The sequence below is a fragment of the Sapajus apella genome, unplaced genomic scaffold (assembly GCF_009761245.1).
Source record: "Sapajus apella isolate SASKATOON/1434 unplaced genomic scaffold, GSC_monkey_1.0 scaffold63, whole genome shotgun sequence".
Classification (NCBI taxonomy): domain Eukaryota; kingdom Metazoa; phylum Chordata; class Mammalia; order Primates; family Cebidae; genus Sapajus; species Sapajus apella.
Window position 1 is genome coordinate 190,770 of NW_022437003.1, and position 12,917 is coordinate 203,686.

General features: G+C 37.4%; 1 protein-coding gene and 1 pseudogene across 5 annotated transcripts in view; both read right to left on the reverse strand.

The window, feature by feature from the left end:
- Positions 1 to 4,126: 4,126 nt before the first annotated feature.
- On the reverse strand, positions 4,127 to 5,881 carry LOC116529704 (annotated as a pseudogene).
- Positions 5,882 to 5,985: 104 nt separating this feature from the next.
- Positions 5,986 to 12,917, reverse strand: part of GMNN (geminin DNA replication inhibitor) — a 70,504-nt gene continuing 63,572 nt past the window's right edge. For all 5 annotated transcript variants that reach the window (XM_032247611.1, XM_032247612.1, XM_032247613.1 and 2 more), the window contains 5 exons: positions 12,249 to 12,326; positions 10,531 to 10,675; positions 7,837 to 7,919; positions 7,452 to 7,562; positions 5,986 to 6,439 (listed from right to left, as the gene is read on the reverse strand). In XM_032247611.1, the coding sequence (XP_032103502.1) occupies positions 6,278 to 6,439; positions 7,452 to 7,562; positions 7,837 to 7,919; positions 10,531 to 10,675; positions 12,249 to 12,326 (579 nt within the window). In that variant the 3' untranslated portion in view covers positions 5,986 to 6,277. The remainder of the gene's footprint in view (positions 6,440 to 7,451; positions 7,563 to 7,836; positions 7,920 to 10,530; positions 10,676 to 12,248; positions 12,327 to 12,917) is intronic.

Here is a 12,917-nt window from a genome sequence, read left to right on the forward strand (position 1 = left end):
TGTGTGCCTGTAATCCCAGCTACTCAAGAGGCTGAGGCAGGAGAATTCGTTGAACCCGGGAGGTGGAGGTTGCAGTGATCTAAGATTGCGCTGATGCACGCCAGCCTGGGTGAAAGAGCCAGACTCTGCCTCATGAAAAGAAAAAAAAAATTATCTAAATTTTAAAAGCAGAAGATTGCCAAAGAAAAAAAAATTTCTATGTGGATTTTCAGCTGTACAGGTGTCAGCTTCCCTAATGCCTGCCTTGTTCAAGGGCGAATTGTAATTTATATAACCAGTCCAATACCGGTGAACATTTAGGTTATTTCCAGTATTTTGATAGTTCAAAGTTGTAATTAGTAACCTTAAATATGTGTCATCTCATATGTGTGTGTATACCTGTTGGGTAAGTTTCTAGAAATGGAATTGCTTAACCCGACTTACATCTTCTGCTTTTCTTTCATTCTGTTCCCTGCATTGTCACTTTGCCTCACCTTCTGCTGACTCTGGCTTTTGTCAGAGTGGGATTATGTTTTTTTACAGCTTACTGTCATTTTAATAAGGTTTGGGAAAGACAGAAATTAGATGGCTCTGTTCAATTAACACATTTAACCAGAAATTGCTGAAGGCCTCTCTGTGAGAGTGTTTAGAGAAATTTTGGTTAACATTTTATCTACAGATTGGCTTATAAGGTAGTCTAATAATATGTTCTATTCAAATTCCTTTTTGGTCTCTGGAACACCTTTAAGTTGAAGGGGATAAGACACAAGGTTCAGACTGGAGGTCCCGAGGAGCTCAGATAGGTATACAGCAATTCCTATCCTTCTTGGTTGACCTAACAACCTAATTAGTTACAACCTAAAAGTCAACTGAAACATCTTGATGGGTGTGGGGTAGACAAGGAAGTTTTCTAAACAAACCAAAAACACAAGGGCCATAAAGCAGTGTGAAGGACGTCTGTTGCTTTTTGGCTCACTAGAATTTATTCTTTCTTCTAATAACACTTCAGTTTATTTGGATGAGATATCCTACCCATGGTGTAGTCTTAAATTTCATTTCTAGCTGCTCTTGGATTTGCTTTTCTCTTTCCTTGCCATAATTACCCTTTACTTGGTCTTATTGCATCAACCTCCAAAAAAATTGAAAATAATTGGGGTCCATCCTTTTCTAGCTCTTCACCTTGAAACAAATTCCAAAGCTTCACCATTACGCATTACGTTAAGCATGGCTATAGCACAGCTTCTTTCAGGTTAAAATCTTCTTTCCCTAGTTTACCAAGGGTTTTTACCAGAAAGCATGCTGAATTTTGTCAACGCTCTTTCACCATCTATTAAGATACGCTTTTTCCCATTTAATATAAAGAACTTCATGTTTACTAACATTGTAGCACTCTTGCATTCCTGAAATAAACCCCGACTTGGTCATCGTTTTATCTTTTAGATTTCACTTGCCATTTTATTTGAGTTTTCAATTGGTATTAAGAGGGCTGTAGATTACCCCACTCCAACCTTATGGTCCATCCTCATCATCTTTGTTTTTGAGGCAAGGTTTCACTGTTGTTCCCCAGTCTGGAATGCAAAGGTGCAATCTTGGCTCACTGCAACCTCTATCTCCCGGATTCAAGCCATTCTCCTGCCTCAGCTTCCCAAGTAGCTGGGATTACAGGCACCCACCATCACGCCTAGCTAATTTTATAGTTTTAGTAGAGACAGGGTTTCACCATGTTGGTCAGGCTGGTCTTGAACTCCTGACCTCAGTTGATCCACCCACCCTGGCCTCCCAAAGCGCTGAAATTACAGGTACCAGGCTGGTCCATCTTCAATATCTTGATGTTATGCCAGCCTTGTAAAACATACTGACAAATTAGTTGTCTAATCCAGGCTTCACACATACTGTTTTTCCAACTGATTCTCATCCACTTGCCATTTCCTTAAGGAAGCTCAACTGCATCTTGGCCAGGCGCGGTGGCTCAAGCCTGTAATCCCAGTACTTTGGGAGGCCGAGGCGGGTGGATCACGAGGTCAAGAGATCGAGACCATCCTGGTCAACATGGTGAAACCCCGTCTCTACTAAAAAAAAAATACAAAAAATTAGCTGGGCACGGTGGTGAGTGCCTGTAATCCCAGCTACTCAGGAGGCTGAGGCAGGAGAATTGCCTGAACCCAGGAGGCGGAGGTTGCGGATCGCGCCATTGCACTCCAGCCTGGGTAACATGAGTGAAACTCCGTCTCAAAAAAAAAAAAAAAGGAAGCTCAACTGCATCTCATTAAATCAACTTCAAAGAACTTGTTCTAACTGGCCAGGCTTGATTAACTCCCTGACCCCTTCTCCAAGGCAATTTCATTGACTTTTTTTTTTTTTTTTTTTTGAGACAGCGCCTCACTCTGTCACCCAGGCTAGAGGGCAATGGTGCAATCTAGGCTCACTGCAACCTCTGCCTCTCAGATTCAAGCAATTCTTGTGCCTCAGCCTCTTGAAGACCTGGGACTACAGGTGTGTGCCATTATGCCCAGCTAATCTTTGTATTTTTAGTAGACACAGCGTTTTGCCATGTCAGCCAGGCTGGTCTCGAACTCCTGGCCTCAAGTGATCTGCCTACCTCGGCCTCCCAAAGTGCAGGATTACAGGCGTAAGCCATCACACCCAGCTGTTATACTTAATATTTGATACCTAACTAAAAATGAGACTCATCTTCCACAGGAAATTCCTACAAATTCTCCATCACTAGCATCACTTTCCAGACTAGAAGCTTAAAATACATCCCCGAATCACCCCCTACATGACCCCTAGGCAACTACTAATCTCCTTTCTCATTATACTTTGTAGTTTTGAAATTTTAACTAAATGAAAGCATAAAGTATGTATGTACCTGGCTTCTTTCACACATTGAGATTCATCCATTTTTTGTTCCCTTTTTATCGCTATAGTATTCCATTAAATGGTTCTACCATAATTTATCCACTCAGTTACCAATGGATATTTTGGCTGTTACAAATAAAGCTATGAAAAGTATGAACTAGTCTTCATGTGGACATAAGCTTTTGTTTCTCTTGGGTAAATACCCAGGGGTGGAATGGCTGAGTCATATAAAACGTGTGTGTAACCTTTAAGGAATCATTCAATTTCTCTACAGCAGTTGTTGCATTTAACATTGCTACCACCATTGCGGGGTTTCAGATGCTTCACATCCTTAACACTCAATATAGTTGTTTTCATTTTTCCAAATTAAAACAATTTTAATAGGTATATAGCAGTATCTGGTTGTCATTTAATTTGCACTTCCTTAATAACACTGAGCATGCACTTACTTGCCATCTCAGATATATCCTTTGATGAAGTGTGCAAATCTTTTCCCCACTTAAAAAATTAAGTCATCTAGTATTGAGTTGTAAGAGTTCTTTACAGATACAAATCCTTTGTTGGCTCCTTCTGCAAGTATGTTCCCCATCTGCTCTTGACTTTTCATTTGTCTTTCAAAAGGTTTTCAAAATCTATGAAGTTTACACTTTTTTGTGTGTCCTATTTGAGAACTCGTTGCCAAACCCAAAGCCACTAAGAACTTTCCTATATATATTTCTAGAAGTTTTATGGTTTTAGCAACTATGTTTTTTTTTTTTTTTTTTTTTTTTTAACCAAGAAAACTTTATTAGCTTTAGTCTCCACTCTTTTAAATGTGCTCTAGGTACAAAATAAACATTACATACGTATAAGATCAGTCTTTTCAACTTTAGAATGTATAAATAAGAATGACAATTTTTAAATAAAGTACTTTAGTCACAATCACACAAAACTACCTTCTAAGGAAATACCAGTGAGGTAGTTAAATTTGTGCTTTCAGCTCTGAAGAATTAAAATGAATTCATCCTTTCTGCTTTTAATGAAAAATAATACATACCCTTGGAAACAGCATAAACATTGTTATAGTAGTCTACCACCTAAATGAAAATGTGGACTGAGTTACGATTTACTATAATAACTTAAGAAGCCTTTGAAAATTAGCAATGGATCAAAGTATTTACATAAATTCAAGGCTTTTTCTTAGGATGAAAGGTAACACAGTTCCTTAACCTCTTTTAAAAGACACTTTGAAATTAAACCTTATGGTCACAACTAGTCAAGATTTTCATTCAAAAATGTTGCTTAAATATCAAATCTCACAGATGCTATGTCCATTTTCTTCATAATCCTACTACCACCATATCTTCAAAATCATCATTCTCTGATATCAATTTTCCACCTTCCCAGACATAACTAATAGGGTTTTCAGGCAGCACAACAGAAACATCATAATCTGTTGGAGTAAGATATCAAACTTCTGAGTAAACCTGATCCCTAAATCCTCGGAAAAGGGAGTTTCCTCCTGTCAAGACAATGTTCTTAAAAAAAAATTCAGCTACATTTCTTCAGGTAGATTCTGAATTGAATAGACAATACCTTCTGGAATTCCCATTTCTTGAAAGCCTATAACAGAAGGATTAAAGAGTATTTCTGGAACAGCAAATCTCTCATTGGCCAGACGAAGAATTTGTTCCCCAAATTTATATTTTCCACTCAACACCATCTCTTCCCTTGGCTTAGAGAAGCCCTTTTTAATTGTACTGAAGTCAGGCAAGACATAGTCTATCATTACTGTTATTTTCTTCTCTTTTCAACTTTGCAATATCCATGTCTCTATCAAAAATCCTGAGACACATAGTATACATCGTCTTTCATTCGATTAATCACACGTGTTTCATCCATGCCATGTAGCTGCCGAATAACTGCTTCTTTTTTCCTTTTGCTTCTACAATAAGGAACTATATGTATAAAGGAATATCCACTATCAACAATGACACAGCACAATTCATAAGGATTACCTCGGAAATATCTATGTGTACTGAGAGCCCCAGCATTTTCTTTTAATACTGCTTGCAACTGGTATTCTTCAAATAGAATTTCATTTATTGATTCTTGAAGTATGGTTCAGTGATAATAATATTAGTATCTAAAAAATCAACTCTACTTTGTTACCCGATACATTTCTTTTCCAAAAAGGTAATCCCAAACTTGTCTTTGAACATTCCAATTCACCAAGAAGCCCTTTTGAAAAGGAAGGATGTAGAAGAGTCCAGAAGGGTCTTTTATTTCATCTGTCTGGTTCGCAGTCAAAGTGTTAAGGCGTACTGATTTTGACCGGATCTGACAATTAGGAATGACCGAAACATTTTCATGGCTGTAACCAATTTTGGTGTTGTAAGCTCCGTTATCCAGCACTAAGGTCGTCATCTCAGCACCAAGCACACCGCAGCTGCCACTGTTTTCCCTTTCCGACCCCTCTGCTCCTACATTAGTTTTTAAATTCCCTCCAATTCCCTCTCCCTTTGCTCCTCACCATCAAATCCTGGCATGTTACAGAAATACTATTTGCCAAGTCATCCTATTTTACTTACCTGTTTTCTTTCTTAAGCATTCCAAAGGCCTCTCAGCTGATTCTCCTTTTGCCCCAATCCAGAATATTCTTCAATTCCTATTTTAAGATTAAGTTACCTATTTTTTAATTCTATCTTTAGGCTAGTGACCCACACTTGAAACATACAGAGCCACACTAACGTTAATTGCCACTAGCTTCCTGTAGTGACTTAAAGTTCTGTAATTTTCAGGAATATGTTTTTTTTTTTCCATTGAACTTTTACCCATTCTCCACTTTGTTTCTCTAGGATTATCACCATCACCCATCATTTTAAGCTGCCAAGAAGAGTGTGATCCTGCCAGCCAGCTGAGCCTCACGCTGGCTAATCACATTCACTTGAAAAGCTTTTGGAAAACAGATTCATGCTCCATTCCAAAAACTACTTGTTATTACCAACAGTGCCTACAGTGAGCTTGAGGTACAACCAAGTTTGGGAGTTAAAGCCTCAGCTAACTCAGTCTAAATACTGTTAAGTTCATTTTCTCCTTGTTTCCTCCAAGGTAGTTAGCAATTGAATAGAAAGAGAACAACATAAAAGCATAGAAATAGACAAATTTTCTACACAGACTCCTTATATTTTTCTAAGTTGTACACAATGTTCAATAGGAGTTTAAAGTTTATTTAGTCATATGCATAAGTCATGTCTGACAACTGAGAAAATCCTATTTACATAAAGCATTGTAGATTAAAAATACATAGTATTTGTACTTTAATACAATAGGGTCCCAGGATTCAAACAAGGAAGCTTGATTTCAGAGTTGGCATTAGGTAGTTACGTACTCTGCTACAAAGAACTAGTGGAGGTAAACTTTGGCAGTAAAATTCTCAACAGTCAAATATTAATGCATTTCATATACATGGCTTTGCATCTGTAGAGGAAGATACAATTTCTTCAGCACAAGTGCCAATTTCTGAGTCTTCCACTTCAGAATCCTCACCAGTTTCTTCTTCAGAATCAAATTCCTGACTATCCAGTGATTCCAAGTTATCCAGAGGTTCACCATTTAGTCTCTTTTAAAGAATAAACCAATATAATTTATTGTAAGAATGTTAAAACCTAAGTTGATCAGCATACTGATATAGCTGTAATGAGATTTTTTTCATCTTGCCCCTCAATAAATTCACTTATAAACAGCGTTATATCAAAGTCTCTACCATGCTAGATCACAGTCAGCAAAGTCAAAGTGTTTAATAATTTGCCTTTTTTTTTTAAAGCACTGAAATGATTTCAGAGTATAATTTAAAATAGTTATTTCCCCAAGCAGCTGCAGGGACAACTAGGTGTTCTACATTTCCAGTCAGCTGTAGACCAATACTTTTAAGGCAGTTAAGAGAGCTACTACACTATTTCCAAATGAAAATTTCAAACATGAATTCTATCATGGATCTCAAATGTAAGGTAACAATTCAGCTACGTGAAAAGTTTTGATTCAAATACTTTCTTCCTATCAGCAAGACCAACTTTTTGCAAACATGAATAAATAAACCTTAAAACCTTTTCAAGGGCAAGTCTGGTAAAACAATACTCATCAGGCTAATTCTTACAAACACATTAGCCTCTTACAAAATTCTTTAGTCAGATAAAACCTCCAAACTTATTTAGCAGACAAATTAGCAATTTTATAAATGACAGTCATGTCAAGCTGGCATTAAAACTACCTAAAAATGTGTCAACTATTAAATAATTTTCTATATTTTCCAGGCGTAAGTTAATTGCTTTTACTAAACTTTTATTCTCTGCAAGTACTCCTTGCAACTGTCCATCTATTATAGCTCATTTAATTCTCATAATAGGCCTATAAAGTAGTCACCATTACTCTCACTTTATAGATGAGGAAAATGAAGCCCTGACAGGATAAACCCATTCTACCCAGCAAACTTAATGGTGCCAGGGAGAAAATTAAGTCTCAAATCCAGGAAATCTGATTCCAGAGCCCAAACCCTTCAAAGTGGTCACACTTTACTATCTCAGCTTTACGGAAAAACACGTAAATGTGAACCAGGTAACTGTTACATTACCTACCTCTATTAGCTCTGCCATATACTGTACATGTTCTGCTACTTCTGCCAACTCTTTATTCTCCTTTTTCAGGCGGGCGATTTCATTGTCCTTTTGTTCAATTTCTTTATGAAGCTATATTACATAAATAAAGTTCAGTATTCTATAGATTTGCTATGCTATAAATCAAATTGCAGGCCTACAAGTATATAAGGTGGAGGAGATGCAGCATAGATCTGACTCTCAACAGGATTCAATTTGTATGATAATTCCATCAGGAGCTGCCTTTTTACTTAAACTTTTCTTAAGCCAGTATTACAGCTAGTTCTTGTTGCTCTAATATGCTAAGCAGCAAGAGTAAAACAATCCTGGAACTTAAAAAAAGATACGAATTATACTCAATACATACTTTTTCATTTTCCTTAAGTGCTTCATACAGCGCCTTCCTCCGTTTTTCTGCCACTTCTTTCCAATATTGAGAAGATGGATTTTCTAAAATAATGTTTTACATATAACTTTAAAAAAACATTACTGTCAAAACCCAGTAATTTCTCCTGTTTCAAAAAAATTTCTAATCTTAGTACCCCCCATATTGTTTAGTAATATTCATTTTCAAAAGATTAAGGTTAGAAAATAAAATCAATATTATTGTATTTTCCCCAACATTTCAAAGATTTCAATCCTTCAGAAGAATTACAACAGAAGTACAATACATATATATCTTCCAAGTAGATTATTAAAAATTTTTGCAACACATTTTTTGTGAGGTTGTGTCTTTATTTAATATTGACGTTTTTACAAAGTACAGATCAATTTTGTACACTGTCCTTAATTTTTTATTTGTCTCCATGATCAGATTCAAACTAAACATTTTTGGCAGGAATATCATATAAGTATGTTGTATCCTCAGTGTACCATCAAGAAGCACACGCCAACTTGTCATGATACTGGAGATGTTAAATTTGATCATTTGGTTAAGATGCTATCCACCAGCTTTCTGCCTTATAAAGATAACTTTTTCCCTTAGTAATTAACTAATGATCTGTAGAGTAAAATATCTGAGACCGTGTCAATATCCTGTCGTCCAACAACTTTTTACTTTTTAATTTAAGTTTCATTCCACTGATGATTGACATTTCTGGCTTGTATCTATTACTTCTACGGTGGATGGAAAACCAATTTTTCACTTATGAAATTCCTTCTACATGTACTAGTTAGCATTATTCTGTAAATAAAAACTTTTCCTGCCCCAATTTAAAAGAAAATTTATCAGTATGGACTCATCTGTCCTTTTTTCCTCAATGTATTATAATCCATTCTTGTCATTATTCATTTTGATGCTCAAATTTTTTCAACTGCAGTCCATGAGAATCCTTCCAAGATGATGTGTGTTCTTTCAACATGTCCATCCATTTTTGAGTACTTTCTTATTTTCTGTCACAATATAATCCATGATCACCTAAAGTTTCCCTGCCCCTGACCTGGAATCAGCAATTTCTCCAAGGAACTTTAGTGAAGATTAGTGTTTACAAACCAAGAACTGGATACAGGGTATGCTCCTTGCTACAGAAGTGTAGTTTGTTGCTACTTATTTAGGGGCAGTGCTAGGAAATGTAATGCTCTGTAAAAAAAAATCAGTTTATACTGATATCCCCAATTCCAATGTAACAACATAATTCTTCCTTTCCTTCTCCCATTCCATATTTGTACCTCCATTTACCACATTATGGACCTGGCTCCCAACAGCACCAACGTGTTATTCACTTGTTCAATCCTAAAATGTAACTTTTTTTTTTTTTTCCCTTCCAAAATTACACCAATACCATTGCCAAGGAACATAATAAAGTTCAAACAACAAATGTGACAAAGTTCAGGATTTCTTTGCAGTTCTTTCAATTCTTAACATATATCCCACTGAGGGTTACAGGGATTATTGTTTTTCACCTGTGGTTATATTAGCAATATGATATATCATTATTTGTTCTGATATTTAACTTTAGCAGTTTATTTTAACCAATCGGCGATTTAATTTTAACCTAATCAAGATATGAGTATCACAAATCCTCTCTTTAATCTACAGAGTTTTTGTTTTTCTTTTTGAAATAGAGTCTCACTCTGTTGCCAGGTGCCAGGCTGGAGTGCAGTGGTCAATCTCGGCTCACTGCAACCTCTGCCTCTCAGGTTCAGGCAATTCTCCTGCCTCAGCCTACCGAGTAGCTGGGACTACACGCGTGCACCACCACGCCCAGCTAATTTGGGTATTTTTTTAGTAGAGACGGGGCTTTACCATGTTGGCCAAGATGGTCTCAATCTCCTGACCTCGTGATCCACCTGCCTCAGCCTCCCAAAGTGCTCAGATTACAGGCATGAGCCACTTTTCCAGCCTATTCATCCATATTTTTATTGGTTTCTTAATGTCACACACTCGAATATTCAAATTCCTTTCATACCTCAAACTCATTCTCTAAACATTTTTCTTCTAAAAAGCCTATTTCCAAGTCTTATAAACCCCTTACAAGGCAATCCAATATCAGAGCTGTCATATTAATAACTATCCTTTCCCCCCAACTTTTTTTTTTTCTTCAGAGAATGGATCTTGACCTGTCACCCAGGCTGGAATGCAGTGTCGCTACAATAGCTCAATGTGGCAGCAAACTCCTAGGCTCACATGATGCTCCTGACTCAGCCTTCTGAGTAGCTAAGAATACAAGCACAAACCACCATGCTCAGCTAATTTTTTCACAGACAGCATCTCACTGTATTGTCCAGGCTAGCCTCAAACTTCTAGACTCAGGCCAACTTCCTGCCTCAGCCTCACAGCGTGCTGGGATTACAAGCATGAGTCACTATACCGGGCCTCCTTTTCCTTAACATTTCGTCCCCACATAGATCTTGTCAAACAAACCGTCACACACAAAAACATTTACAGTGTCATTGTATTTACAATAATAAAAGTTCTAAATCATTGAAAACATACAAGTATGTTTATATCTAACAGTATCCCTAGATTAAGGTAATCAGCAGAATTCATAACAGTATTAACAAATTCTTCCTTATATCATAATTTAAAAGCTTAAGACAAAAGTTATCTATTTTTTCATACCTTTAATCATAAGATCAAATGACTCCTGGGTGATTCCTCCAAGACTTTTATTTTCACTAGATTCTGGGACAATAACCCCAGGGCTGGAAGTTGCAGATGTTAACTGATCATTCCGATGTTTCCTTTTGGACAAGCCTGTGGACAACTATAATGAAAACACTTAACTGTATTTACTTTGATTTAATTAACAAGAAACTAGGTGGTTTTTCATTTATGTATTTAAAAAAGAAAATGCGTATCTTATCTTTTTGGTATCTCTGAATCTTTAAAAAAGTTATACAATTAAAAATTCTACCAAAATGCATACTAACATTTTAGGAATTTTATTTGCAACAACTATTTTGGATTAGACTATGGTCTACAGCTTAGCTGAAATTATTTATTATTTTTTTTTAAATTTTTTAATTTTTATTTTTGTTGAGACAGAGTCTCTGTCACCCAGGCTGGAGTACAGTGGTGCAATCTCAGCTCACTGCAACATCCACCTCCCAGATGTAAGTGATTCTCCTGCCTCAGCCTCCCTAGTAGCTGAGATTACAGGTTTGTGCCACCATGCCCAGCTAATTTTTTTGTACCTAGTAGACACGGGGTTTCACCATGTTGGCCAGACTGGTCTTGAATTCCTGGCCTCAGGTGATCCGCTGACTTCAGACTCCCAAAGTGTTGAAATTAACAGCTGTGAGCCACCATGCCCAGCCATGAAATTATTACTATTATTATTTTGAGACAGGGTCTCACTTTGTCACACAGGCTGTTGCTCAGTGGTGCAAACATGGCTCATTGCAGCCTCGACCTCCTAGGCTAAAGCAATTCTCCCGCCTCAGACCCCCAAGTAGCTGGGACTATAGGCGTGTGCCACCACGCCTGCCTGATTTTTGTATTTTTTATAATATGGGGTTTTGCCATGTCGCCCAGACTGGTCTCAAACTCCTGAGCTCAAGCGATCCAACCACCTCGATCTCCCAAAGTGCTGGGATTATAGGCATAAGCCACCATGCCTAGCCTAAAGTTATTTTTATTGTGTTTAAACATTGTATTTAAATTCAGTACCACAGAAAGGTAATATTTTCATTCTGCCAAAGTCTAAAAATGCTTATCCATGATGGCATTGTTTACACACATGGGTAAAGAATCTAATACTTTATTCTAAAAGTATCAAACATTACTTCTATAGGAGCATTCATAATTTACTCCATCATTCCAGTACTACAGGTATTCATTGCAATTTTAATTTTTTTTTTTTTTTTTTTTTGAGACAGAGTCTTGCTTTGTTGCCCAGGCTGCAGGCTGGAGTGCAGTGGCGCAATCTCTGCTTACTGCAACCTCTGCCTCCTGGGTTCAAGTGATTCTCCTGTCTCAGCCTCCCAAGTAGCTGGGATTACAAGCACACACCACCATGCCCAGCTAATTTTGTATTTTTAGTTGAGGCAGGGTTTCACCATGTTTGCCAGGCTGGTCTCAAACTTCTGACCTCACGTGATCTGCCCACCTCAGCCTCCCAGAGTGTTTGGATTACAGGCATGAGCCACCATGCACGGTGAACTTCTTAAATTGAACAATTTTTTAAAAAATCACTTATTTGGGGAACATATATAATTGTTATTCCCAAATTATTTCCAAATTTCAACAGTTTACGTGTTTTTGACCAACAAAATGCAGAAATGTTTTTATGCAGACATTGTATCACCAGTACCCCATTTTAGCCATATAGCACATACCTCATTTTCTCTTCCAACAAGAGATCCAGATGCTGAAGGCTGAATCATCTTCAGAGTCCTTCTCGGGACAGAACTATTCTGAAAGTTAAGATAATTCATCATCTGGTTACTGAGTTGCATATGGTTATTTATTTACTGCACTGCTATATGGTTACGTAGGTTACTGAGTTTTTATATAGTTACTCTTAATCCTTCTGTAATTTGGGGTGGGGAAGAAACAATAAGAACACAAACATCTGGTCTGCTATATAATTTTATAAGGTTACCTATGAACAAGACACTGGTTTAGTCAACTGGCAAACTTGTTATTTCCAAAAATTATAATAAAGTTTGAAGAATCCTTAAGAATGAATCATACTACCGGGCGCGGTGGCTCACGCCTGTAATCCCAGCACTTTGGGAGGCTGAGGCGGGTGGATCACAAGGTCAAGAGATCGAGACCATCCTGATCAACATGGTGAAACCCCGTCTCTACTAAAACTACAAAAAATTAGCTGGGCATGGTGGCGCGTGCCTGTAATCCCAGCTACTCGGGAGGCTGAGGCAGGAGAATTGCCTGAACCCAGGAGGCGGAGGTTGTGGTGAGCCGAGATCGCGCCATTGCACTCCAGCCTGGGTAACAAGAGCGAAACTCTGTCTCAAAAAAAAAAAAAAAAAAAAAAAAAAAAA